Source organism: Cynocephalus volans, chromosome 3 (genome assembly GCF_027409185.1).
Source record: "Cynocephalus volans isolate mCynVol1 chromosome 3, mCynVol1.pri, whole genome shotgun sequence".
Taxonomy (NCBI): domain Eukaryota; kingdom Metazoa; phylum Chordata; class Mammalia; order Dermoptera; family Cynocephalidae; genus Cynocephalus; species Cynocephalus volans.
In genome coordinates, this window is record NC_084462.1 from 24836525 (window position 1) to 24861654 (window position 25130).

A 25130-nucleotide genomic window follows, 5' to 3' on the forward strand; every position below is an offset into this window, starting at 1 on the left:
ATGTGAGCCAGGTCATTCCCAGGAGGATCATTTACAGATAGAGCAGCTGCACCAGCGGCGCCGCCTCCTGGCTGGATTCTGCAAGCTGTTGCTTTATGGGGTGCTGGAGATGGACGCAGCCTCAGATGTTTTCAAACACTACAACAAGGTACAACGTGGCCCTACAGAAATAGAGGAGAGGGGACCAAGTTGGGCACAGACATTACTTCAAACACTGTAGCACTACAGACAGAAAGGTGGGGGGATCTGATGGTATCAGGCTTAAAGGAGTAGGAGGGAAAGGCGGTAGAAGTTTAGAATAAAGAGATCAGAGAGACTTAGTAGTGAATAATTATGGAGAAAAAGCTATTAAGAAATACACTGGAGGGGAAACAGCTTATTCTTCCTGTCCAGAGATCTTTTTCTCCAAACCCAGTCAGTGGAATGGGGAATGTAAGAAGGGAAAAAAGAATGGAACAGGGATCAATCCTCACAACATACCTAGATACATACTTCAGTTTCCTCAACTTACTGTGGTGTTTATTTCTGTTTATTGATCACCTAGTATGTGCCAAGCACTATTCCCAGCACTAAGGACACAGCAGGGAACAAAACAGACAAAAGTTCCTGTTTCATGGAGCTTCTGTTCTAGTGAGGGAGAGACAAATAGTGCAGGCTTCAGTGCTGGGTGAGAGTGAACACTGGCAGACTTACTACTCTTCTCTGAGAATTGCGCTTGGGGCAGTTTCTTACCTTATTTATTTACCTAAACTCAGATTTCTTTTGGGCTTTGCTGCATATTGGTTAGAGATGAGGTCTAGTATGAATTATTTTATGCTTAGATTCATGTTTCCTACCTAAGGTACTTTGGGAAGGAGACATGATGAGGGATGTCAAGGAAGAAATAAAACAGTCTTTTCCTGTTGTCACACATTACCTTCTCCATTTCCTCTCGCTCAGTTCTACAGTGACTATGGTGACATTATCAAGGAAACATTAACTAGAGCAAGGCAGATTGACCGAAGTCATTGTTCCCAAATCCTGCTGCTAAGCCTCAAACAGGTACTCCCTTCTGCCTAGAGGGCCTCTAACCTATGACATGCCCTCCCTGTAGTACCCAACTCTGTTCACCCTTAGCCACTTAGAATGTTAGATTCTTACGAGCAGAAAATTTTTTATTTTGACTCTTACTTTACATGACAAGTTCTTTCATATGTAATAAACCTTTAGAAAGTTTTTTTTTTTTTTTAACTGACTGGGAAGTTTCCACTCCAACCCCATAGAAATCAACTGTCAGGACATGGGAGTACCAACAATGAAGTCGTAGGGAATTTCTAACTATTCTTTAGTCTGTTCTTTTGCAGTCTCCTTCAGTTACTACAGACATTTTTATTTATTGCCACCAAGCAGGTGTGAAGGCTCTCTCTGCTGCAGGAGCCGGGGATCAAGGCAGTGTCCTGGGAGGAAAGAAAGAGTGAAAGTGGGAGATAGCCTCCCAAGCCCTTTGGAATTTCTCAGCAGAAAAGGGAATTCCATGCTTGTCTGTTTCTACCTTGTTGCTCTCTTTCCCAAACGTACCATATCTCCTCAACACAGTTGTACACAGAACTGCTGCAGGAACAGGGGCCCCAGGGCCTGAATGAGCTTCCAGCCTTCATTGAGATGAGGGACCTTGCCCGGAGGTTTGCCTTGAGCTTTGGACCTCAGCAGCTGCAGAACCGTGACCTTGTGGTCATGCTACACAAGTAAGGAAGTATTGGTTGGAGACTATGTGCAGGGAGACTGAGAGTGGTGTCTTGGAGGGAGGGTAAGCATGTCAATAAGTAGCAATCAGGTTGGTGGTGGGTATGCTTTTGGAGACAAGGTGGGGATAAGGAGAGGGTACACTTAGACGGGATGTCTCAGCCTTGGGAGGGAGGTGGGAAGGGACTATCTTCCTAAAATAATTCTGCCCAACCAAGGGAAGGCATCAAGTTCTCCTTGTCTGAGCTTCCCATAGCTGGCTCCTCTGGTCAGCCCCCAAATCTGGCATTCCTGGAGCTCCTTTCAGAGTTCTCCCCTCGACTCTTCCATCAGGACAAGCAACTTCTGTAAGTTAGTGGGCGGGTAGATAGATGTGGATTAGGGAAGAAGGGTCTGGTGAGGGCCCAGTGGCTGCTTCATCCTCTTTATCCCACCCCTTCCTTAGACTGTCCTACCTGGAAAAATGTCTGCAGCGTGTCTCCCAGGCACCTGGCCATTCCTGGGGTCCAGTCACCACCTACTGCCACTCCCTTAGCCCTGTAGAGAACACAGCAGAGGCCAGCCCTCAGGGCCACCCCCACTCCAAAAGGAGGCGCATTCAAGGTACAGTGCTGTGTATATGGCTAGCAGGGTGCTCAGCACTGCTGCTTTTATCGCCACTACTGAGATAAGCAGCTGACGTCTTTGGCCTCATTTAAACTTTTATCTTATCAAGAAGAAATACTTCATTAAGCATCTACTATCATTAAGGGTATTCATTTTCTTCAAGGTTTATCTAGCCAACTAAAAATAGTAAACCTCTATGAAAAATCAAATAGAAACTAATGATAAAATAAAAAATTGAACTAAGAATTCTATACATATAGGGTGCACCTCCTTGACATCTCTGAAATTTGGAAAATAATGGAATATAAGATTTTTATACAACCTTCACAATTGTTTGCCTTCATATCACCACCTGTCATAATTTACCTAAGATTTTTTCTTTGCTTTTTTTCACATAGTTCTTTATTAAATAATGATATCCCAGAAATCAGTTTGATGTGCTAGTATGTGTTTTCTAGTGTACATATTAAAATGTGACTTTTATATGTACCAAACAGCTTTATTGAGATATATACTTCACGTACTGTAATATTCACCTTTTAAAGTATATTAACAGAGTTGTGCAGCCATCACCGCTATCTAATTATAGAACATGAAAATGTTCATTCCAAAAGAAACCATGTACCCATTGGCAGTCTTTCCTCATTCTCCTGCCCTAGACACTATGATCATCTGTTTCCTATCTCTGGATTTGCCTATTTAGCGACATTTCCTGTAAATGAAATCATAGAATATATGGCCTTGTGTCTGACTTCTTCCACTTAGCATGTTTTCAAGGTTCATCCATGCTTTAGCATATACTAATGCCTCATACATTTTTATTGAAAGGACGAGTCAACACCAGTTGATGATCCACCGGAGAGGGCTCGTTTATTAGGCGGCACGCACACATATATATAGGGCTTTTAGGGAAGGCTGATTGGCTTAAAATACAATCCCTACTTAGAGTGCCACACCCCAGTGCCATGATGGGGTGTGGCTGAAAAGGACTTATGTGATCAGGGTGTGATCCCTTGGGGCATTTGGGTTCTTACATTCCTCAGTGTGATCCCTTGGGGCATTTGGGTTCTTACATTCCTCCCTTTTTCTTGTTTTAGGAAAGGGGATGTTGAAGTCATCGAGCTACTTCCTGCTGAACTGGGGCATTGTGGGGGGGGGCAAAGGGAGGAAGGTACATAAATACCCATTATGAAACCCCAAAGGAGGGTGGAGAAACAAGTAATTTCAAAAGGCGAAAAGTCCATAAACATTCCTTGAAGCCACAAGTCGAATATGCACCGGTTCCATTGTTCGTAGTTGGAGACTGGAGGGAGCAGCCAGGCCACGGTGGCGGTGGCGAGGGTGTGTAGGAATGCGTTTCCTCTGTAAGGTGGTGTCTCTTCAGCATCGGCTGAGGCCCTCACAAGATGAGGCGGGGGGTTCATTGGTACCTAGAAGCTGGTAGTTTCTAAGCAAAAGCTGGTTAAAGGCCTGATTAGAGATTTTTCCCACTTGGGTTTGAAGAAGCCTAATGATGCAGGGCAAGAAAAGGCAGGTTATGAGGATAATGATTAGAGGTCCCAAAATGGGCCAAATCCAAGTTAGGATAGGGTTTAAGATAAAAGAAGAAAAGGGGTTAGAACTGGATGCGGTTTGTAGGCTGGAAGCTAAGTCGGTGAGTTTGATGATGTTTGTTTCTACTAGACCGGATTCATTGATATAATAACAGCATTCTTCCCCAAGGAAGATGCAAGTACCTCCTTTTTCTGCGGTGAGGAGATCTAGTGCTCTGCAGTTTTGGAAGGTGACCTGAGCTAAAGAGGTAATTTGTCTCTGTAGAGAGGAAAGAGATTCGGCAGTGGAGGTCAGAGCCCCTTCAAGTTTAGCATTTATGTCTTTGACCGCCCATACGCTGTGTCCTAAGGCTCCTCCCAACAGGCGGGCTCCAACTGCTGCTGTTGTTAGGGAAATACCAACCATGATCGGGAGGAAGGCGGCCCTTTTTTGCCTTGAGGGGGTATGAAGAAGATGGAACAGTTCTGAACTGGTGTACAGAGTGAGTTGAGGGACGATGGTGACAAGAAGGCATAGGGCAGTAAGATTAGGCAGGATGGAGGTAGAGAAGGTTCCATTGCACCAGAAGAAAGAGCCTGGTGGGGCGACGGTGTGGGTATGAATGGTTGTGTTAAGATTACAATAAGATGGAGGAAAAGTTAGGGAGGAAGAGTTTTTGATGAAACAGTGACGGGGCAACAAAGTGTTATTGTGTTTGTTGTCGGGCTCCCAGAGAGGGACGTCCGAAAGGTTAAGGGGTTCTGATGGTGGGAAGGAGGTAACATTGAGAGGAAGGGAAGCGTTAAAGGGGACGGCCGCCAGGAGCGGTCGCATGAGAGAGGCGCAAAGAAAACAATTTCCGGGAGAGAGAGCCGGTGAGGTGTGGTTGAGAAAGATGAGTGTTTCAGAAATGATCTGTTGCCAGGTTAAAGTGGGTGACCCTGGGGAGCTAGCAGAGGGGCCTGAAAGCTCCCTGGGTGAAATGAAAAGAACAGGAGAAGGCCAAGGAGAAGGTTCATGTCTCCGGAATTGGGGGTAAGGCTGAGGTCCGCGATAGGCGGAGTTTGAAAGGGTCGGTAGGATGAGGGATACACTTAAAAGAATGGTGTGTTAAGTTCTTTTGCAGCTTGTTATTGGAGTTCTCGGTGGCTGAGGGCGGATCCTGAGTGTAAGGCTTCAGCCTGGAAATATGAATCCATGGAGTAACATGATTACCTGGCAGGGCAAGTTTAGCAGCAGTTGGAGTGCAAAGGATGACAGGACATGGGCCTTCCCACTTAGGGGTTAAGGGGGTTTTGGGTTCCAGGGAAGTGTAGAATACTAATTGGCCTGGGCTGAGTGAAAGGTTATTTTTGGAAAGTGACGGATCTGGAAGTAGCCAGTCCTGGTACTTCCATAATTCGGTGCGAAGGTGGGAGAGCAAGGGTAAGGCCATGGTGGGTGGTATGGGTCCTTCAGTTGCTGTGATCCCCGGGGGTAGGAGGGGCCTACCATACATGACTTCAAAAGGGGAAAGATTGGAGGGCCTTTTTGGGAGAGCTCTGGTCTTGAGTAGAGCAGGAGGTAGAAGACGGACCCAATCAAGGTGTAATTCCAGAGATAATTTAGTTAGTATGTCCTTTAAGGTTCTGTTGGTTCTCTCTACCTTTCCGGATGCCTGAGGTCGGTAAGGGCAATGTATGTGCCAGGGGAGAGAGAGTGACTGGGAGAGTTTCTGTATTACCTGGGCGGTAAATTCAGGTCCATTGTCAGATTGAATGGAAGTGGGCATCCCAAATCGTGGGATGATTTGGGAAAGGAGAGTTGGCTACGGTGGAGGCCTTTTTATTGGATGTTGGGAATGCCTCTACCCATCCTGAAAAGGTATCAACAAACACCAAGAGGTATTTGAGGCACCAGACGGAAGGCATGTGTGTAAAATTGACTTGCCAGTCGGCCGCGGGTGTGAGACCTCTGGCCTGGTGGGAGGGGTATGGCCCAGGTTTGAGAGGGGTGTTAGGATTGGTACGCTGGCAGATTGTGCATGAGGAGGAAATTTTTTGTAAGAGGGCTTTGTCAGATGGGGTGACTGAGAAGAAGGCTTGTAAAAACTGGGATAAAGTTTGGGGGCTAGAGTGAAACAGGTCATGGAGCAAGCGAAAGAGAGAGGACTTATCATCATTAGGCAGTTGAGGCTGAGAGGGTGTCTGTGAACCTTGGGAGCCGTATGGAAGAATGGGAAGTTGGTTTTGTGTCTGTGGGTGCTGTGCCGAGGTCAGCCTTACAATTCCCACGAGTGATTGGGGAATCGTCCCTCTGGTGGGATCTGCAATGAATGACTCCTAATTCACAAGGTTAATGGGATGCCTCAATTAATGTGGAGATTAAAGCTGAGTTGGTGATTGTGTTACCCTTGATGTTAAGCAGACCGCGTTCTTTCCATATGGCGGCATGAGAGAGAAGTATATGAAAGACATATTTGGAGTCAGTGTATAAGTTAAGAGTTTTTCCTTCAGCTAGAACGCAGACTTGCGTGGCAGCGATAAGTTCATCCTGCTGGTTGGTAGTACCCTTGGGTAAAGGTTGGGCTTCTATAACTGAATCAAGGGAGACTATGGCATAACTTGCATAATGAGTGTTTCCTTCCTTGAATGAGGACCCATCCGTGAACCATGCGAGATCAGCGTGAGACAGGGGCCCCTCAGTGATGGAAGAGCGGTAAGGTATGAAATTTTGAAGGCCAGAAACGAGGATAGGAGGGTTAGGATTCTGGAAGGTGGGAGGGATTGGAGAGCCTTATGGGTCAGGAGGTCTTTGAGGTGATGTGGTGAGAGAATGGTGAGAGGTGCCCCAAATGTTAATTTGGATGCCTCCTTATGCAGTAACTGCCCCGCTGCTAGGGCTCTTAGACAGGGTGCCCAAGGCTGGCCCGTGGCTCACTCGGGAGAGTGTGGTGCTGATAACACCAAGGCCACGGGTTCGGATCCTACATAGGGATGGCCGGTTAGCTCACTGGGTGAGCGTGGTGCTGACAACACCAAGTGATGGGTTAAGATCCCCTTACCAGTCATCTTTAAAAAAAAAAAAAAAAGACAGGGTGCCCAGCCTCGTACAGTCGGGTCCAACTGTTTTGAAAGGTAATGATGGGGCTTAACCCGAGGAGGGCTGTTGTGGTTAATGAATACTGATGAGTAGAGGTCGCTGGGACTTTGGAAAGAAGAGTGTATGGATTTGATACAAGGGGGTGGATGGGAATGACAGCGGCATTAACAAGGCGGAGATCTTGGACGAGACGAAAGGCGCACAGGGGAACACTGGGCCAGAGCAGGGCTGGCAGTGTCCCAAACTGTGGGGTTAACAGGGTGCGTTAAGATGGGTAAGGACTTCTTTGGAGGGGTGGAATTAGTAGGATCTTGGGCTTGAAGTAGCGCTAGGAGGAAGGAAACGGGGGAAGAGGAAGAAGACAGGGGCAAAGTAATGGAGACTTGAAGCCGTGATAGAATGTCCCGACCCAACAAGCGGATGGGGCATTGTGGCATGACTAGAAAGGAATGGAAGAAAACGGATTGAGTGCCTTGAAGGCAGCAGGTTAAAAGAGGGGTTTTTTGGGGAAAGATTTGTTTACCTCCTACCCCGACTATAGGAGAGCTGCTGGAGGTGGTGGGGCCTTTATATTCCCTTAAGACCAAAAAGGTGGCTCCAGTGTCCAGGAGGAAAGGTATTGGGTGGCCGTCCACAACCGTGGATACCCTGGGCTCCTGCTTTGTTATAGAGATGGTCGGGAAGGGACCAAGGCTCCTCCAGTCCTTCCTCAGCGAGGCCCACCATAGGTGGTGTCCACGGTTCGGGGGACTGTGGGGCAATTGGTCCCTCACCCCTTCGGGCGAGGGAGCAATCAGATCCCCAATGTCCCTTCTTTTTGCATTTTGGACAAGGAGTGGTGGGTGGCCTGGGGGTGGGGCAAGCCTTTGCCCAGTGCCTTTCCTTTCCACATTTAAAGCAGGCTCCAGGTGGAGGCTTAGAGGTGGAGGCTGTGGGAGGGCGCCCAGGGGGTTTGATAAGCTGGGCCAACATCTGGAAGTTGGTGTGGTCGGCCTTTTGTTTTCGACGTTCCTTTTCCTCCTCCCAATTATGAAAAACCTTGAAGGCCACTGACAGGATTTCGGTCTGAGGGGTTGCAGGACCCTGCTCTAATTTTTTAAGTTTAGTTTTAATGTCGGGGTAGGATTGGGCCAGGAAATAGGTCATAAGGACATGCCGGCCGTCTTCTGAGTTGGGGTCTAAGTTAGTGTATTGTTGAAAGGCCTGAGTTAATCTATTGAGGAACTCGGAGGGAGTTTCCTCCTTTTTTTGGACAATTTCTTGAATTTTTCGGAAATTGACGACCTTGCGAGCCGATTTTTTGAGGCCAATTATTAAGTAAGAGGCAAAACGGTCTCGAGCCTGGATTCCCTGGGCTGTGTTATAATCCCAGTTAGGTTCCTGTTCTGGGACTGCTTGGGGGCCTGGCGGGTGATCTGGATTGGTACGATGAGTGTCAGTGGCATGGGTTTGGGCTGTATCCCAGACCCTGCGGCATTCCTCGGGGAGGAGGGTATTGGCTAGGAGCATGAAGATGTCATGATGTGTGAGGCTGTAGGCCTGCAGGATCCATTGGAATTCTTTAATGTAGGTGGAAGGGTCGGTAGAGAAAGAGCATAGTCTTTTTTCTGATTCTGTAAGGTCGGTTAGGGAAAAGGGAACATGGACCCTAACTACTCCTTCAGCCCCAGCTACCTCGCGTACGCCGGAGGCACTGGGGGAGGAGGAGGTCGGTAGGGTGGGGGTTCATCAGCAGGGTTGAAGGTGGAAGAATTGAGGGGTGACTGTGAAGAGGGTTTACAGGCTAAAAGGACTTGAGAGGGAGCACAGGAGGAGCAGAGGGCGGGGTTCTGAGCCAAGAGGCGAAAAGCCTCGATGTAGGGGATCTCCTTCCATTTTTTTAGGCGCTGGCAGTAGTTAAAGATCCAGTGTGCCCTCAGGGGGCCATGTGTTTTGATTATCTAAAGGATAATAAGGCCAATCTTGTGTACAGAATTTGGTGAGGAGTTTGGGCTCAATATCCGGCCAGAGGGAAAGGTTGGTGAGGTTTTTCAGAAGGCATTGAAGTGGAGAGTCCTCTAGGGAGGAGGAGGAAGCGCCCATTCTGGTCTCTTAATGGGAATTTAGACAGAAATCGGACAGAGATTTAGTAGGACAGATCCTTCGGCCGGTTGGGAAAGGCAGGATCCTAGAGGGCGTCCCCAGTAGGTCACGTCAGTCCCGGCAGGTTCAGGTACGAACCAGGAGGAGAGAAGGGAGGTGTGGGTCGTCACTCAGACCTCCACTTCTCTAGGGCAAAAGCCCGGTGTCTGAAGGAACCTAGTGCCAGGATTTTCTGGTCAGGTCCCGGACCCAGGAAGTAGAGAGAAGAGAGTGGTGGACAGGAGAGTGAAAGAGAGAAAGAGAGAACAGAATGGGGCTTTTAACCTCCAAAAATGAAAGTAAAAGTTTACCAGGGCTTTGGAACCTGTTATAGTTTGGGGATTTATGGTGGTCGTGAAGACCGTGGTGGGGTGGGGTATGGGCGTTAGGGGCTACCGGACGATCTAGACTCCCTGTGGAAGCCTGAAAAAGGGCTGGTGCCCTTTAGGAAAGGGGGCTTACCTAATGATGAGCCAGTGGTGAGTGGAAGGAGCCAGCGCCGAAAAGAATGGACGAGGGTGGACCGTCAATGGTGAGTGGTGGAAAGGAGGCCGGTCCTGGCGGGACGGAGTTCCCGAGGGGCGACTTGGAAAGTGCTGCCGCTGCGATTCAAAAAGTGTTACAGCTCGAGGGAGCCCTGAGGGGCGACTTGGAAGGTGTTGCCGCTGCGATCCAAAAAGTGTCGCCGCTCGAGAGAAGCTCCGTCCCAGGTTTCAGCACCAAATGAAAGGACGAATCGACACCAGTTGATGATCCACCGGAGAGGGCTCGTTTATTAGGCAGCACACCCACATATATATAGGGCTTTTAGGGAAGGCTGATTGGCTTAAAATACAATCCCTACTTAGAGGGCAACCAGCGCCATGATGGGGTGTGGCCGAGAAGGACTTATGTGATCAGGGTGTGATCCCTTGGGGCATTTGGGTTCTTACATTTATGGCCAAGTAATATTCCATTGTATGGGTATGCCACATTTCATTTACCCATTCACCAGTTGATTGACATTTGGGTTGTTTCCATTTTTGACTGATATGCATAAAATGCTGCTACACATTAGTGTATAAGTTTTTAGGTAGACATATATTTTCAGTTCTCTTGAAATAGACCTAGGAGTAGAATTGTTGCATCATATGGTAACTCTATGTTTAACTTTTTGAGGAACTACCAAACTTTTCCAAAGTGTCTACACCATTTTACAATCCCATCAGCAGTGTATGGGGGCTCCAGTTTCTTCTCTTCCTCACTAATACTTGTTATTGGCTGTCTTTTTATTTTATTCATCCCTTAGTGACAGTGAAGTGAAGTACCATTATGGTTTAAATTTGCATTTCTCTAAGGACAATGATATTGAGTATCTTTTCATGAGCTTATAGGTTTATCTACTTTAGAGAAATATCTATTCAATACTTTGCTCATTTTTAAATTGGGTTTTTTGTCTTTTTGCTGTTGAGTTGTAAGAGTTCTTAATATATTTTAGGTACAAGATCCTTATCAGATATATGATATACAAAAATTTTCTCCTATTCTGTGGGTTGTCTTTTCATGTTGTTGATGGTATCCTTTGAAACACAGAAGTTCTTGATTTTGAAGAAACCCAGCTTATCTGTTTTTTCTTTTGTTGCTTGTGCTTTTGGTATCAGAACTTAAGAAACTATTGCCTAATCCAAGGTCACAAAGATATATTCCTATGTTTTCTTCTAAGAGGTTTATAGTTTTAGCTTCTACATTTAGGTCTGATTCATTTTGAGTTAATTTTTGTATATGGTGTCAGGTATGGTGTAATTTCTTTTTAATGTCTTCATATACCACCTAAAATTGTATCTTATATCACCAAGAAACTGCTTTAGTCAATCAAGTAATGAATATTTATTAAGGAACTACTACATGCAAGATACTTTATTCAGTGTTTTAGAGGCCATGAAGAATCCTCAAGTAGCTTACCATCTAATAGGAAAGAGGGAAAATACGTTTATAGAAAATCTTATTGGTGACTTTTCATAATTCAGTGATAAGTGCCTGAGGGTTTATATAAGTGGATACTATAGAATTCAGAGAAAGAAGGTATCATTTTAGGTTTAGTTGACCTATGAAGGCTTTATCAAGAAGATGGAATTTAAGCTGGAGATTTATGTAGGCTGAACAGAGGAAGAATGAGCATCATGAGCTAGCAGAATAGCACAAGCAAAACAGAAAGGTATGTGTTAGCCAAAGCATAGATGTATAGATTGGTTTGCTAAAATAGGGTTTGTAAAGATGAAATAAAACTGAAAAGACAGGTTCTGTTGTTTATTCAACAGATACTGAGCACTGTGTGCTGGGAATACATCAGTGAACAAAAGAGACAAAAATTTCTCTCTTTAGAGAGTGTCAGGTAGTAATAAATGCTATGGTAAAAAAAAAAAGAAAAGAAAACAGGGAGGGCGAGAGAAAATAGTGGGGTGGGGACTGCAGTCTTATAAAGAGGGATCATTGGAAGAAAGTCTTGCCAAGAAGGTGAATGTTGGGCAGAAAACCTAAAGGAAGTGTTAAAAGATAAACTTAGGCACATTCAGGCAGCACCAGACCACAAGCAATTCAGGGCTCCACCAAGAAGGCATAAGGGGAAAACTTTCATAAGGTGTTTGCAGAAACAAGACAAAGAAGATACTTGATTGGTTAAAGTATAAAGTTCCTACTTAGAGCTTAGTTGAAAGATTTCTATTGGTAAAGTCTCTAGTTAGAGGGTACTTATTGGTTTCTGATTGGTTAAGCTTAAGTTTTGTTTTCCAAGGCTGTGCACATTCACTCTGAGTTGGGTTTTGGTTTGTTTACATTGGATCCAGGGTGCTGGAGCCATCTCAGCGTAATGGCCTCCCAATTAATTTTTTTTAATTTTATTTTAAAAGAGGTGAGGGAGGGCACCTAGTGTATATCAGAATAGCATACCATAGGAAGCAGCCAGTCCAAAGGCCATGAGGAAGGATGTTCCTGATATGTACAAGGAACAGCAGAGAAGACTATTATGACTGGAATACAGAGTATGTAGGATATGAAACCAAAGAGGTGGCAGGAGCCCAGTGCATATAAGGCCGAGTAAAGAGACTGGCTCTTCCTCTGAGTGCAACAGGAAACCACTGGAGGATTTTAAGCAGAGGAGCAACAGAATCTGCCTGTGTTTTTACATGATCTTTCTGGCTGCTGTGTTGAAAACTGTCAGTGGAGGGGCAAGGATGGAAGCAATGAGACCAGTGAGTAGCCCGTTGTAGGTTTCCAGCCCAGAGATGAGAGTGCATAGACCAGAGGAGTGGTGGAGGTGCAGTCAAGTGGCCAGATTCTGGATACCTTTCTGGGGGATTTCTAATAGGGTTTCCTGACAAAGTGGAAATGGTATGTAAGACAGAGGACTTGAGGATAACTCCAAAGACTTGACCTGACAGTTGATGGAGTTGATCTCTGAGATGGGAAAGGCTGTGAGTGAAGAAGGTTGTGGGGAAGGTCAGGGCTTTGTTATTAGTCATGTGGTTACAGGTGGAAATGTTGAACAGACAGTTGGGGAGAGGAAGCTGGAGTTGAGGGAGAGCTCAGGGCTTGAGATCAGTTTGGGAGTTGGCAGAGTATAGGAGGTATTTAAGGTTTGGGAGATTAGGAGGATTCACACGGGGGCCTAAGTCTTCCTCTAGCAACACAAGCTCATGGGTGTGACTCTTCCCTGTTTTCTGTAGCCCTCCACTTAAGCCAGTAGCAGCTCACTTCTGGGTTATTATTTGTGTACAAATGTGGCTGTGGGGAGGGAGGGTAATAGGGGTATGAATATTTACAGTTGTCAAATATTAACATCAATTTGACTGATGTTTTAAAATAGCATTACCTGGGTTTTCTCAGGTAAAGAGAATCTCAGGTAAGAATCTTGGATCCTTTCTCCTCCTATACCTTCTTCAGACTCTACAGGAGAAAGGTCCTCCACTTATTCCTCATATCGGGACTATACTGGCATTGCAATCATCTCATTTTTTTCCTGGCTTTTAGAAAATCCTCTCTCTCATTTTTCTGTTTCTCCCTAGCTGTCATGCATTCACACTAGCCTCTGGTCCCAAAATTCTATTGCCATTTCAAGGTTTTTCTGACCATAGAAATCTTAAATGGATAGGATCTCAGGTGTCTTCATTGATTAACTTGACCTCTCAATTTCAGAAAATTCAATCCTCTCACAGTCATGTTTATATTTTACTGTTTACTCATGAAGCGTATATTTATATTTCTATCTTGTTTTCTAAGCTGTGTAGTAAGTTTTTCTTGGATAAGGCATAGATACAATTCTGTAAGCCTTACTTTTTAGTACATAGGGCTATGCTCATTTTTGAGGCATAACAGAATGAGGTAATACAGATTTTCCATTCTCTTCTTGCTTAGGTTTCCCTTACCAAATCCTGGGAAGGTCTTGAAAAAGTAAAAATGTCTGTGGCAGGTCACTGGTCTATAGTTAATACATGCATCTGCTTCTTTGCAGTCCCGTCCAAACGTAACAGAGAGGACATCTCCTCATTCCAGGAAGAAAGCCTGCAGCTGAACAGCATCCCACCCACACCCACACTCACCTCCACAGCTGTGAAGAGTAGGAAACCCCTTGGGGGGTTGGAAGAGATGGAAGAAGACGAAGGCTCAGAATCGGAGTTTCCCCAAGGGTGAGGGCCAAAGAGCGAGTATGGGTGTCTGGTTTCCCAGATTGGTGTCTGGCCTTCTCCATCCTGCTGTTTTGGTTCTGTTGTTCCCTCCTGCAGCACTCCCTCAGTCTCAGGTTCTTCTCTAATCCTTTTCTCGATTTTTAGCTTTAAAATGTCTCTTTCTCCCAACACTCTGAGCTTTTCTCCCCTTTAACACTGGCCACCTTACCTTCTCTTTTTACCCTTTACTTTTATCCTGTCACTGATCCGCTTCATTCCCAATAGCCAGCTCCTCTCGGACACCCAGAGGTCAAGGATCTCGGGTCCACAGCATTTCTGTACTCCACGCAACCCTTCAGGTCCTGACCTGGGCAACCGGCTGACCCGGTGAGCTTTTCTCATCATCTTCTGTCCTCACTTCAGATCTGTCATCCATTGTGGAGGGATTCTCACCTTATCTAGTGCTTCTCTGCCAGTGCTTTTTGGACTTGTTTTATCCACAAAACCCTTCCTGCCAGTACAATGTGGAACCCTAGTATGTGAAACTAATAGAAACAGAGCTGCTGTGCTTGAAGCAGGGCTGGGAACCCAGAACCCTACTTCCTGCCTTACTTGCTGTCCTCCCCTGCTCCCCCAGGTACCACTGAGAAACTCTCAGAGGTCCTTAAAGAACAGTTTGAAAACCCCTACTCTTTGCCTCTACGAACAGACTCAGCCTTATGGAAGAGGACGAGGAAGAGTTAAAAATTCAGGATGAATCAGGTGAAGAATGGCAAGATACAAACGAGGTGAGTGGACTCTACCTCCCCCTCTCCCTCTAGAACTAGAGGCTGCTGTGTGAGAAACTTGGGTGACTCTCCTCTCTCCATCCTGGTGATGCCCTTGTCTCTGAAAACTGAAAGAATCATAGAGTAAAGTAGGAAAGGTTTTAAGTTGATTTAGACTTTGCTTGGACTTTATTTTTATTAAAGAAATAAAGAAATTTAAAATACCAAAAATTTTGGTATTGGAATAGCACTCCCCCTCCCAGTCCCCAAATAAGTATTATTGCCTCTGAACCAACTGGAAGAAGCTCTAGGGCATCTTTCAGTCCTCAGAAGATGGCAGGATGGCAGGTCATCATCCAGTCCAACCTTGCAGCCCGTTCATTCCATTTCCTCCCAACACATACCCACACCCACCTGCCTTCCCTCCTCTCTTTAGGTGGCTGCCCCCAACCCTGTTTCTCCATTCCATCCCTTTTTCTACCCTAGCCTGCCTTCTTCCCATTTCTTCCCCAGAAGAAATGCTGCCAGTATAGCAGGAAAAGCATGGAATTTTGAGTGAGGTGACCTGAGTGGGAATCTTCAGTTCCACATCGTTAACTTTTTATCTCTTCTCAACTTCCATTTCCTCTCTAAAATGGAGCTTTTATATAAAATACAAAGTAAAAGCACTTTATAGACTTAGAAGGGCCATGTCTTAGCTCAGGCTGCTATAATGGGATAGTATAGACTGGTGGCTTATATAAAACAGATATTTATTTCTCAGTTTTAGAGGCTGGAAGTCTGAGATCAGGGTAAGCATGGTGGGGGGGTTCTGGTGAGGATCCTCTTGCCAGTTGCAGACTGCCGATGTTGGTTGTGTCCTCACGTGAGAGCTCTCTGGCCTCTTCTTCTAAGAGCACTAATCCCATTCATGAGGGTTCCACCCTCATGACCTAATCACCTCCCAAAGGCTCTACCTCCAAATACCATCACGTTGGGTGTTAGGATTTCAACATGGATTGGGGGGGTGGAAGAGGCACAAACATTTAGTCCATAATAGGCTTTGTGTCTTTTGCTCTTCTGCTCCCTTAGTTCTTGTGGGGAGAGAGAAAGAATGGAATAGACTAGAACAGGGAAATATAGGTATTGTGTTCAGAAGGAAAAACCAAAAAATGTCACCTTCAAACCAAAGACTAGAGAGCAAGGCCTCTATTAACATGTTCTTCCCTAAAATCTTGGGGGGAAAAAACTCATTCTCTGGTTCCAGAACTGAACACATTAAGGGGCTCCATCAGCAGGCAAACAGAGGAGGCGCCTCTCTTAGGACTCCCGGCAGTCTCGTCCTGCCCCTTGTGCTCACCCTGCCTTTGCTAGCTTCCCTCCTGGGCTGTGCCGCAGGGACCTACCAAGGCCTTTCGCACTTATTCTTATGAGACCAGAAAAGAAACTGTATTTTTGTTTGCGATGTTGTAGTAGTGGGGAAAGGCCTCTCTGATTTTTGACCCCATTCCCTCTAGCAACCAAGTAGCCACTCTTCCCCCAGTGAGCACGGGCTGGACCTCTTAGATTCTACAGAGCTGAACATCAAGGTGAGTTTTGTCTGTGGGAGATGCTAGCAGGCAACCCATGTATCCATTAAATAGAAAGGCCACTGCCCATGGGCGGCCCTGTCAGCCAGCTGTCTCTGGAGCTTTGGGAGTAGCCCAGGGGAGGAGGGGAAGTCAGAATCATCATTTGAAGGACCATTCAGTCATGTTTGCCATTTGGTTGTTGCGTTGTCTCTGTGTACACCTTCATCTTTCTCATTACAGGATTTCTGACGCAACTCTGGGCCCCTCCATGTCTCCACTCTCCCCACCTCATGGATGTAACCACTTGGAAAAGGGAAACAGGAGAAAAGAACAAAATGAATCATTGCTTCCATGCCCCAGACTTGGCCTCTCTGAAGGGAAGGAGAGGTGGGCTTTGCCCTTCTGACGTAACCTTTCTCTCTGATGGTACTGGGGTACAGAAGCCGGGAGACCCCTGTGCCTAATACACCCTGGCTTTGTCCCTCTGCCTATTTCCTGCTGTGTTTGCCGTGGGGGAGCTTCACCTCACCTCACCACTGAAGAGGAGCACTGCCTCCCTGCATTTAATGGGAAGAGCTCATAGTTTTCATGTATTTTTGGAACATTATCCCAGCCTCGTTTGTGCCTTAGTGATTGGCTCAATAAACATGTTTGAATCAGCTGGTTCCTAGGGTGTGGCTCAAGATTGTTAAACTGATGGAAGTCAGGTTCTTTCTCTGCCTAGCCCCATGGCCCAGTGTACCAGGTGCCCCCCCCCCAGGCGCTTTGTGTATAGACTCCCTGGCTGTATTACCTAGTAACCGAGAGATGGGGTGGGGTAGAGGAGTTAGGGAGACATCAGCTGCCTTTGAGTTGTTTATCTAGTGGTGACAGTGCAGGCAGAAGTGAAGGAAGATGGTCTGCTGATAGGGTGGAGTGGGGTCCTGTGAAACTACCTGTCTTACCCACTTAGGCCAGGCCGTGTATCTTGGCAGCCTTCACCCAAGAGTTCTTTCCAGGGGTAATTTCATCCCTTCATTACCTGTCATAATTTGGAATTTTATAGAATCACAGTGTCGGAGAGTTAGGAGGAAACTTAGAAGTTACTGTAAAAGTCTAACCCTAAAATCCAAGTCCTGCACACCTTCTTCATCCTTGCCTCCGCCAGCTGGTTCTTCACTGAGTACTCTCAAGGTGTCCTTCAAAACATACCTCTATTCTGTTTCCTTCTCTGGTTGTGTCCATCATCTCTCATCTATGCTACAAAATAGCCTCGGGAGTCCTGCCTCCTTGAAACTCTCACTTGTTTGTTTTTGTTCTGCCTTGTGGAGCAGCACAGTACCTCTCTTCTCTCCTTTCCTGTTGACAAGCAGTCAAATATATGAAAGACAGCTGTTGTCGCTTTTGTTTTTGTTCGGCCTTGTGGAGCAGCACAGTACCTCTCTTCTCTCCTTTCCTGTTGACAAGCAGTCAAATATATGAAGGACAGCTGTTGTCGCTTTCTACTTCCACTGTTTTCTTCTGTGGTTAAGGAATCCTTCAGCCTATCCTTTTAGATATGATTTCCAATTCTTCCCTGACATGGCCCCCTGCTTTAATTACAGGTTCTCACTGTGGTCTCCCAGGCTGAACACAACTGTCCAGCTAGTATTACGTTCAGAAAGAGCCATGACTTTCTATGATCAGGCCACTCGGCCAAAATCATTTCTCCCTCCTTCCCCCTCCTCCTTTTCTTCCCCTTCCTCCCCTCCCCCTTCTTCTCTCACCACCCCAGAGAAAAGTTAGAAGTTGTTGGGTTAGTCTCCTTTTGGGATGGCAGCCTGTCAGTCCCTGAGGGCAACTAACCCATTCAGAGATGTTTAGCCTGTATTCAAGTAGAACAGCTCCAGAGAGAAAAACCTGTTTTATGGGATCTCTGTTTCCCAACGGAGTGGGAAAATTGAGGTGAAAATATGGAGGTCATTAAGTATCTACGAGGAGAAAAATTCCTGAGTTATTTAAATACCAACCAAGCTAGAAGTACTTCACAATACCAAGAGAGAAACTTGAGGGTTTTGTGTAAATATGGATACCTATGTGCGGCCACACAGCCCAGTGTGGTGGATGGAGCCCCAGCCTTAGAATCTGTGGATGTTTACACCATGCTCCCCAAATGCTTTGACACACAGTATCTCAATACAGGTTGGATCTAGGTCCTCTCCCCTTCTCTATGGTTGGTGGAGTTTGTATGTGTTCCCTCCAAAACTCGTGGAAATTTGATCTCCAATGTGGCAGTGTTGGAAACTGATTGAGTCATAGGGGCGGATCCCTCATGAATGGATTAATGCTGTCCCTGGGGGATGAGGAGTAGTGAGTGAGTTCTCGCTCTGTTAGTTTCCGCCAGAGCTTGTTGTTTATAGGACCCTGGCACCTCCTCTCTGTCTCTCTCTTGCTTCCTCTCGCCATGTGATCTGCTTGCACCTGCCTGCTGCCTGCCACTTTCCGCCATGAGTAGAAGCATCCTGAGGCCCATGCCAGATGCAGCTGTCCCAGAATCGTAAGCCAAATAAACCTCTTTCCTTTATAAATTACCCAGTCTCAGGTATTTCTGTTTATAGCAACACAAAACAGACTAAAACAATGGTCTCCATGATTGTTTAACTAATATGGTGAAACTGATGCCGTGCCAGTTTCTTGAGATGTTCACTGTTGAAACCCAGTCATCATGCTGTGAGAAAGCCCAAGCAGCTGCATGGAAAGGCCGTGTGTATGTACTAGAGCCAACAGTCCTCACTGAGGTCCTGGGCAACAGCCAGCATCAGCCACTAGACAGGTATAGGCGGGAATAAGATGATTCCAAACCCCAGCTTTTAAGTTTTCCCAGCTGAGGCACAGGCATCAGGGAGCAGAGATAAGCCATCTTTTCTGTGTGCCTTCCAAATTCCTGACCTACAGACTCCAAGAGCCTAATAAGATAGTGGTTGTTGATACCACGAAGTCTGGAGTGGTTAGTTACGTAGCCATAGTAACTGGAATAGAACCTTAAAGTCACAAGACTCCAAAAGTTAGGGCATTTTTATCAATTGAAATTTTTTATTTATAAATTATATACACATTTGCTACTCATTTTATACATTATAATACACATTTAAAATGTAGTGGATGAGTTCATGAAATAAGTGTTTTAAAATTTTTATCGGTTAACAGTATGAAATACCTTTTTGCTCTAAAAAGTTTTAGTGAGAGCAAAGTAAAACAGTTTTTAAGTTACAGTTTAACATTTTGTGAAGTTCTAGTCAAAAGTTTGGTTTATTTTGATACTTAGTTTTAATGTCCTTCATAACTGAAAAGAATACCTCTCAAAAACATGTAAATCCAAATGGAGTAAGTGCCTCTTTGCATTACTACTGTTTTAATAGATGAGTTTAAAACCCACTGAAATTCTTCATTTGGAGGACTTGTAAACAAGTGAGAAAATGGTATCCAAGTGCAAAAACGTCCATTCACTGTTTGGGACCACAAAACCAATACATCCTGTAGCACATACACTGCAGTTTGTGGCAATAAGCTGTGGATTTTCCTCTCTTCTCTCAGGACACTGATATTAGAAGTGAGCCATGACATTTGGATCCCAGTGAGGGACACCAATGTCATTTAATAGTAACAAAACTTCATTTTGTATTTTTATCTTAAAAAGTTAGAAATGTTCTTCATTTTTCCTGCACAACATCAGTAGATATTTTGTGTTCCACCCAAGATGCACACACCCCACCTTGACAAGCTCAGCTCTGAAGGATTCGTGCCAGCGAGCCCCCGCCAGCTAAGACAGGGCTATGGGCTGCTCAGCTGCACCTCAGACTGGGCAGGCCCAGGCCAGGCTGGACCTGGAGCTGAGGCCAGCTCAGGCAGGAGGTGCTGGGACTTCTGCATGCCTGACGAGTCATGCTAAGCAATGCTTTCAGGGGGCCAGCATAGCTGTGTGTTGTCTGTTAACTGAATACTGAATAATTGTTTTTAAATTACTTTAAATAAGGCCTGTCTTTTTTAACCTTGTGTTGTGGCCATGAGCTCTGCCAGAGGTGAGTTGTTGATATTATTTTCTGAATCATGAAGTGAAGAGATTTTTTTCCAGATTGCTGGAAAGTCTTCAGCTAATAGATAAGTTACCCCATCCTTTGAACTCAGGCAACACTACTCGAGGGTTATAGGATGAAAGAAGAATTTGTATTTGGATGACATAGGAGGATGTATTAGTCAGGGTTCTCCAGAGAGACAGAATCAATAGGGTATGTTATAATTATATGAGAGGGATTTATTAGAGGAATTAGCTCATGTGACCGAAGAAAAAAGTCTCACGATAGGCCGTCTATAAACTGGATGCCAGTAGCATGGCTCAGTTCAAGTCTAAAGGCCTCAAAACTAGGGAAGCCGATGGTGCCGTTGGTGTAAGTCCTACAACCCAAAAGCTGAAGAGTCTCGAGCCCTGATGTCCACAGACAGGAGAAAAGAGTGAATCCCAGCTCCAGCAGATAGAGAGCTTCACCTCCTTCCTCTTTTTGTTCTCTCTGGACCCTCGGTGGATTGGATGGTTCCCACCCACATTGAGGATGGGTCTTTCACACCCAGGCCACTTAGACTCTCATGCTAATCTCTGCTGGAAACACCCTTACGGACACACCTAAAAAGATAGCTTTCCCGGGTTTCTCAGCATTCCTTCATCTAACCAAGTTGACACCTAGAGTTAACCTTCACAGAGGGGAAAGGTTTCTTTTCACTGATAGACATTTATTTTAATTTATTTTCTGGCAGCTGGTTGGTAAGGGGATTCAAACCCTTGACTTCAGTGTTATCAGCACCATGCCCTAACCAAGTGAGCTAACCAGCCAGCCCACTCATAGGTATTTTAAAATCTTCCTTGAGCTCTTGAGATCCTTCCCTGGGGAATAAGATGAAATATTGCAATCCTAGGAAGGATTCATAAAATAAAGTCACTCTTTAGTGCAGATTCACGAAAACCTCTAAGTGTGTGTTGGGATAGCTTGTAGGAACAGACAGTAAAGAGTTATGGTCAGGAAGAAGAGAGATAATGAGAAGAGTGGAAAGCTCATGAAAGATAAACGCAGGGAAATTAAGACATCTAGTGTGCAAAGGAGCCCAGAATCCTGGATAAACTTGAAGGAAAATACATTCAATTTGTTTCAGTATATTAGAACGAGTGAAGGGATTCAGTGGTGTAGGTAGAAGCCAAAAAATAAAGCATCTGGTATTGCAGTAGCTTCTCTTTAGGAGATTGCATCAAAGCCTGGAGAGGCAGCCCAGCCTACTTATTAAGAGCTGCAGGTTCAAGCCCCAGCCTCTCCACTGCCGGAGCAGAGGAGGATGTTTGTTGACACAACCTTGTAGTTCAATTTTAAATTTTTTAACTGTGTGGGAGAGGCAGTTCAGCATAGTGGTTAATACACTCATATATGTTACCTCTTATTTATATTACTTTAATAAAAAGTAAAATGTAATTGCAAGTCTAGAGGAACAAAAGTGGCCTTTTCCACATCAAAACATGTAAAAATAAATGTAGCACTTATGAGTCTCACTCTAAAAACTCAGATGAACAGAAACATAACTTTGTTTTTCCCTCCGTGATTTTAATCTTTTCTCCTGCCCCGCTGGTGGAGAAATTTAACTCCTGATTCTTCCAGATTTCTTTCTTTTCTCTAAGATTGTGTCAAGTGTCAAAGCATTTTCAGGAGGAAGGAGGCCCCTGGTCCTCTGCCCACACAGCATGAGCTGTCTGCTGCTCCTGTGCCAGATGTGGCCACAGGAATCCACTCAAACTCACCACCAGCGCCTCCTCTCTGAGTCCTTGCCACCTCCCAGTGCTCTGCCCTTCTTTCCTTTACCTCAGCTTGTTCCGTCTCATCACTTCCTCACCTGCTCTCTCCCATTCAAGACGGGGACTCTTTCTGGCTGATGGGATAAGCGTTCCACTCCTACTTGGCTTTTCTCAAACATTTTATCTGAACCACAAGTTTTTTACAATTCTTTAAGGAGGTTGGGCCTTTGAGGCCAAAAGCCAGAGAGACTGGCCAACAACTTCGGCTTCACTTTCACCCCTGTTCACATCTCCTCTGAAGTACTCAGACAGTTCTCTTTGAAAGGAAGGAAGGAAGGGGAAAAAAAATGCTGGGAAAAAACAGCTGCTTATTATCCCAAAAATATTATTGTGGTCTTTTTTAGCCATAGTACTTTCTCTGTGGTAAGTCTAGGCCCTCCAGAATTGAGGCACATCAGAATCAGCTGCTGGGGTTTCTGTCTGCATTGGACCCATCAGGCCCACAGGAAGAGAAGCTGCTGCTCAGGGAAGAGCTGGGTGCTGCTCAGAACTGAGGCTGGGATAAGGTCAGGCTCTTTGCATGAAGGCAGTGCCGGAGCTGAGACAGTCTTACCTAAAGTGGTGAAGTTGACCACTGGATCTGCCAGGGGAGGTGCAATAAAGATCATGAAGTTATGTGTTGTCACATCTTCTACCAAAGAAAATGAATCCCATTGTCCTAGAGAGAATGGGATAAACTGAAGGAATGTCTCTTATGAAAGGATGGTCACCAACCTTCACTGAGCACATGAGCCAGGCCTCAGCAGAGTGCCACACCTACAGTAACTGACTTCGTCCTCTCAGTTACACCATGAAGCAGACAGTATGGCTCCTGTTGAGACACTGTATCTTTATATCTTTGCTTCATCTAAGCTTGCAGAACTATGAAACTGTGGTATCATTTTCAAACCCTCTTGGGCCCTAATTCTACAGACTGAGCACAAGGAAGGGCTGTGTCTGCAGGGCTTTCACCAAGAAATGTCCAGGAAGGAGGTAGCTACTACCAGACCTGTCATCTTGCCTGTACCTCCAGAAGAGGCCAGCAGTGCAGGTCTGGTACTCCCAGACTTTTGTTGCTAGGCTTAATGACCTTTTGTGACTGGAGTCACAGTTCTGGAGACTGTTCAGGAATAGCCAAGAAGTTTCAAGAAAGGACACATGCCCTCACATATACCAAAAGTATTCTAGTTAAGATCATGTGGTATTGAAACAGAAATAAGCAAATCAATGGAGAGACTAGGAAAGAAGGAGACCTATTTGTAAGAACTTGTTTTATGATCGAGGTGGCATATTGAAACAAGAAAAGAGCCTAGTCAGTACTAGTCAGTAAATGGTTTGGGTGTACCTGACTTTTTGCCTAAAATGTTGCATAGCTATCTTACATGCTCCCAGAATAAAATTCTTCATGAACTAGGAATCAACGCTTCATCGAATTAAGCACAAAAACTATAACTATTTTTATAATCTTTAGCCTTATTAAGCAATACACAAAATCTGGAAATAAAAGATTGACAGCTTTAGCCTCATGAAAATTAATAGGAATGAGTAGGCTGAAGAATTTTGATGTCTTCTATATTGCTTGAATCATATACAATGAGAACTTATTGAGGGGAGAATAAGATTTTTTTTTTTTTAATGGTGAGTAATTAGCATTGTGCCATGGCTTTTAAATCTATCAGCCAGTAGGTCTGAGCTTCCCTTATGTACTTTGTGCAGGGGGTTGAACAAAAGACAGTGGCTCTTCCTCTAGGGCTTAGTATCAACCTGTGAAAACTGGCCACAGGCTCTCACCATCAGAAGAGTCTGATCTGGCTGGGTGGTGACCTCACTCTGGGACAGTTTCCTGGAGAGGGTAGGATTTGAACTGGGTCTTGCAAAGTAGATAGGATTTCAGTAGGTGGGAGAAAAAGGTCTTCCAGACTAGGGAGGTTGGGCCAGCCCGTGGCTCACTCGGGAGAGTGCGGTGCTGATAACACCAAGGCCCCGGGTTCAGATCCCATATACGGATGGCCGGTTCGCTCACTGGCTGAGCGTGGTGCTCACAGACTAGGGAGGTTGAGGCCAGTGGCCCCCAGTGCCCCAGGCATTCTTCACCCACCCTGAGGTGGGTCAGCTCTGCATGGGTCTCACCCTGATGTGGGGACATTTGTGGAGAAAACAGTGAAAGCAGATCTGAGCCAGGTGTGGAGATTGGTACACTGGGCTTGGGAGAAGGTCAAAGGCCAAGAGCATGCTGCCTGGGCCAGGGGCAGTGAGGTGATGACCTGGAGGCCTTACTGATGTAGACTCCTGTGAAGTCCAGTTTATGGGCTGCAGGGAGTGGATGAGGTGACAGAGTTTTCCCAAGGACTAAATGGGTTTATGGCAAACACCACAGGATGAAACAGATGCTGAATCTTTGACAGAAGGACAAGCCAAGACTCGGGTGACTTGGGATAGGTCCCTTTCTTTAGTTCTGATCACACCCTGGACAAAATGGTCCTCAAGATGGGCCCTTGGCTCTCACACGGACCTAGATTCAGGCTCACAGCACACAAAGCATCCTGACCCCTGGAAACGGCCACCTGTGGCTGCATATGCAGCAGCATTCTGGTCAGTTTGCATTGGAACTGAACATAAACAGGAAAGGAATTTGGAGTAACACTTTGTGGGAAGAGACAGCAGAAGAGACAGAGGCCACAAAGGAGGGTCTCACTGCCTCCCAGTCCACACCTCTTGGGCAGGAGCCAGCCTGTTCTCCTCCTCACCACCTCTAAATGCTGTTGCTTTAATTCAACAAATAGCTGTGCCAGCGAGGTGGGGGGGACAGGGAGGTGAAGCAGGCTGGGCGTGGAGGGCCTTGGAAGCAGCCTCTGGGTGAAGCAGGGCTGTGCACAAAGGAGGGCAGTGGCCTGTCTGGCTTGGGTTACGAAAGGATCCTGCCAGCTGCTGCATAGAGGACTGACTGCAGGAAGGCCAGTTAGGCTAATTTACATTATTCTTGCCCTTCCGGGCAAGAGAAGATGACAAATCAGGGAGGTGGCCATGGGAATGGTCAGAAGCAGTCAACTGGTCAGGATGGGAAGCCCGCAGGCCTGCACATTGGAGATAGAAGAGTCAAAGGTGACTATGCTCTGGGCCTGAGCAGCTGGAAGTCAGTTGCCATTAACTGTGAGAAGGGAAGCAGCAGATGGGGCAGAGCTCAGTGGGAGTCTCCAGGAGAAGTGAGTGGGCAGCCAGCCGCCTGCAGCTACAGGTTTAAACATGAGACTTGCTAGCATATGGAAGGTGTTGAGAGGCCACC

The 25130-nt window shown here is 45.8% G+C and overlaps 1 protein-coding gene across 1 annotated transcript in view; it reads left to right on the top strand.

Moving 5' to 3' along the window:
* STAG3 (STAG3 cohesin complex component) overlaps window positions 1-16503 on the top strand; it is a 32417-nt gene extending 15914 nt beyond the window's left edge. Inside the window, exons 25-34 of the mRNA XM_063089811.1 lie at window positions 12-148; window positions 940-1041; window positions 1576-1724; window positions 1941-2069; window positions 2168-2325; window positions 13550-13724; window positions 13989-14090; window positions 14413-14491; window positions 15967-16038; window positions 16261-16503. Coding sequence (XP_062945881.1) covers window positions 12-148; window positions 940-1041; window positions 1576-1724; window positions 1941-2069; window positions 2168-2325; window positions 13550-13724; window positions 13989-14090; window positions 14413-14491; window positions 15967-16038; window positions 16261-16269 — 1112 coding nt within the window. The 3' untranslated portion in view covers window positions 16270-16503. The remainder of the gene's footprint in view (window positions 1-11; window positions 149-939; window positions 1042-1575; window positions 1725-1940; window positions 2070-2167; window positions 2326-13549; window positions 13725-13988; window positions 14091-14412; window positions 14492-15966; window positions 16039-16260) is intronic.
* Window positions 16504-25130: the final 8627 nt, after the last annotated feature.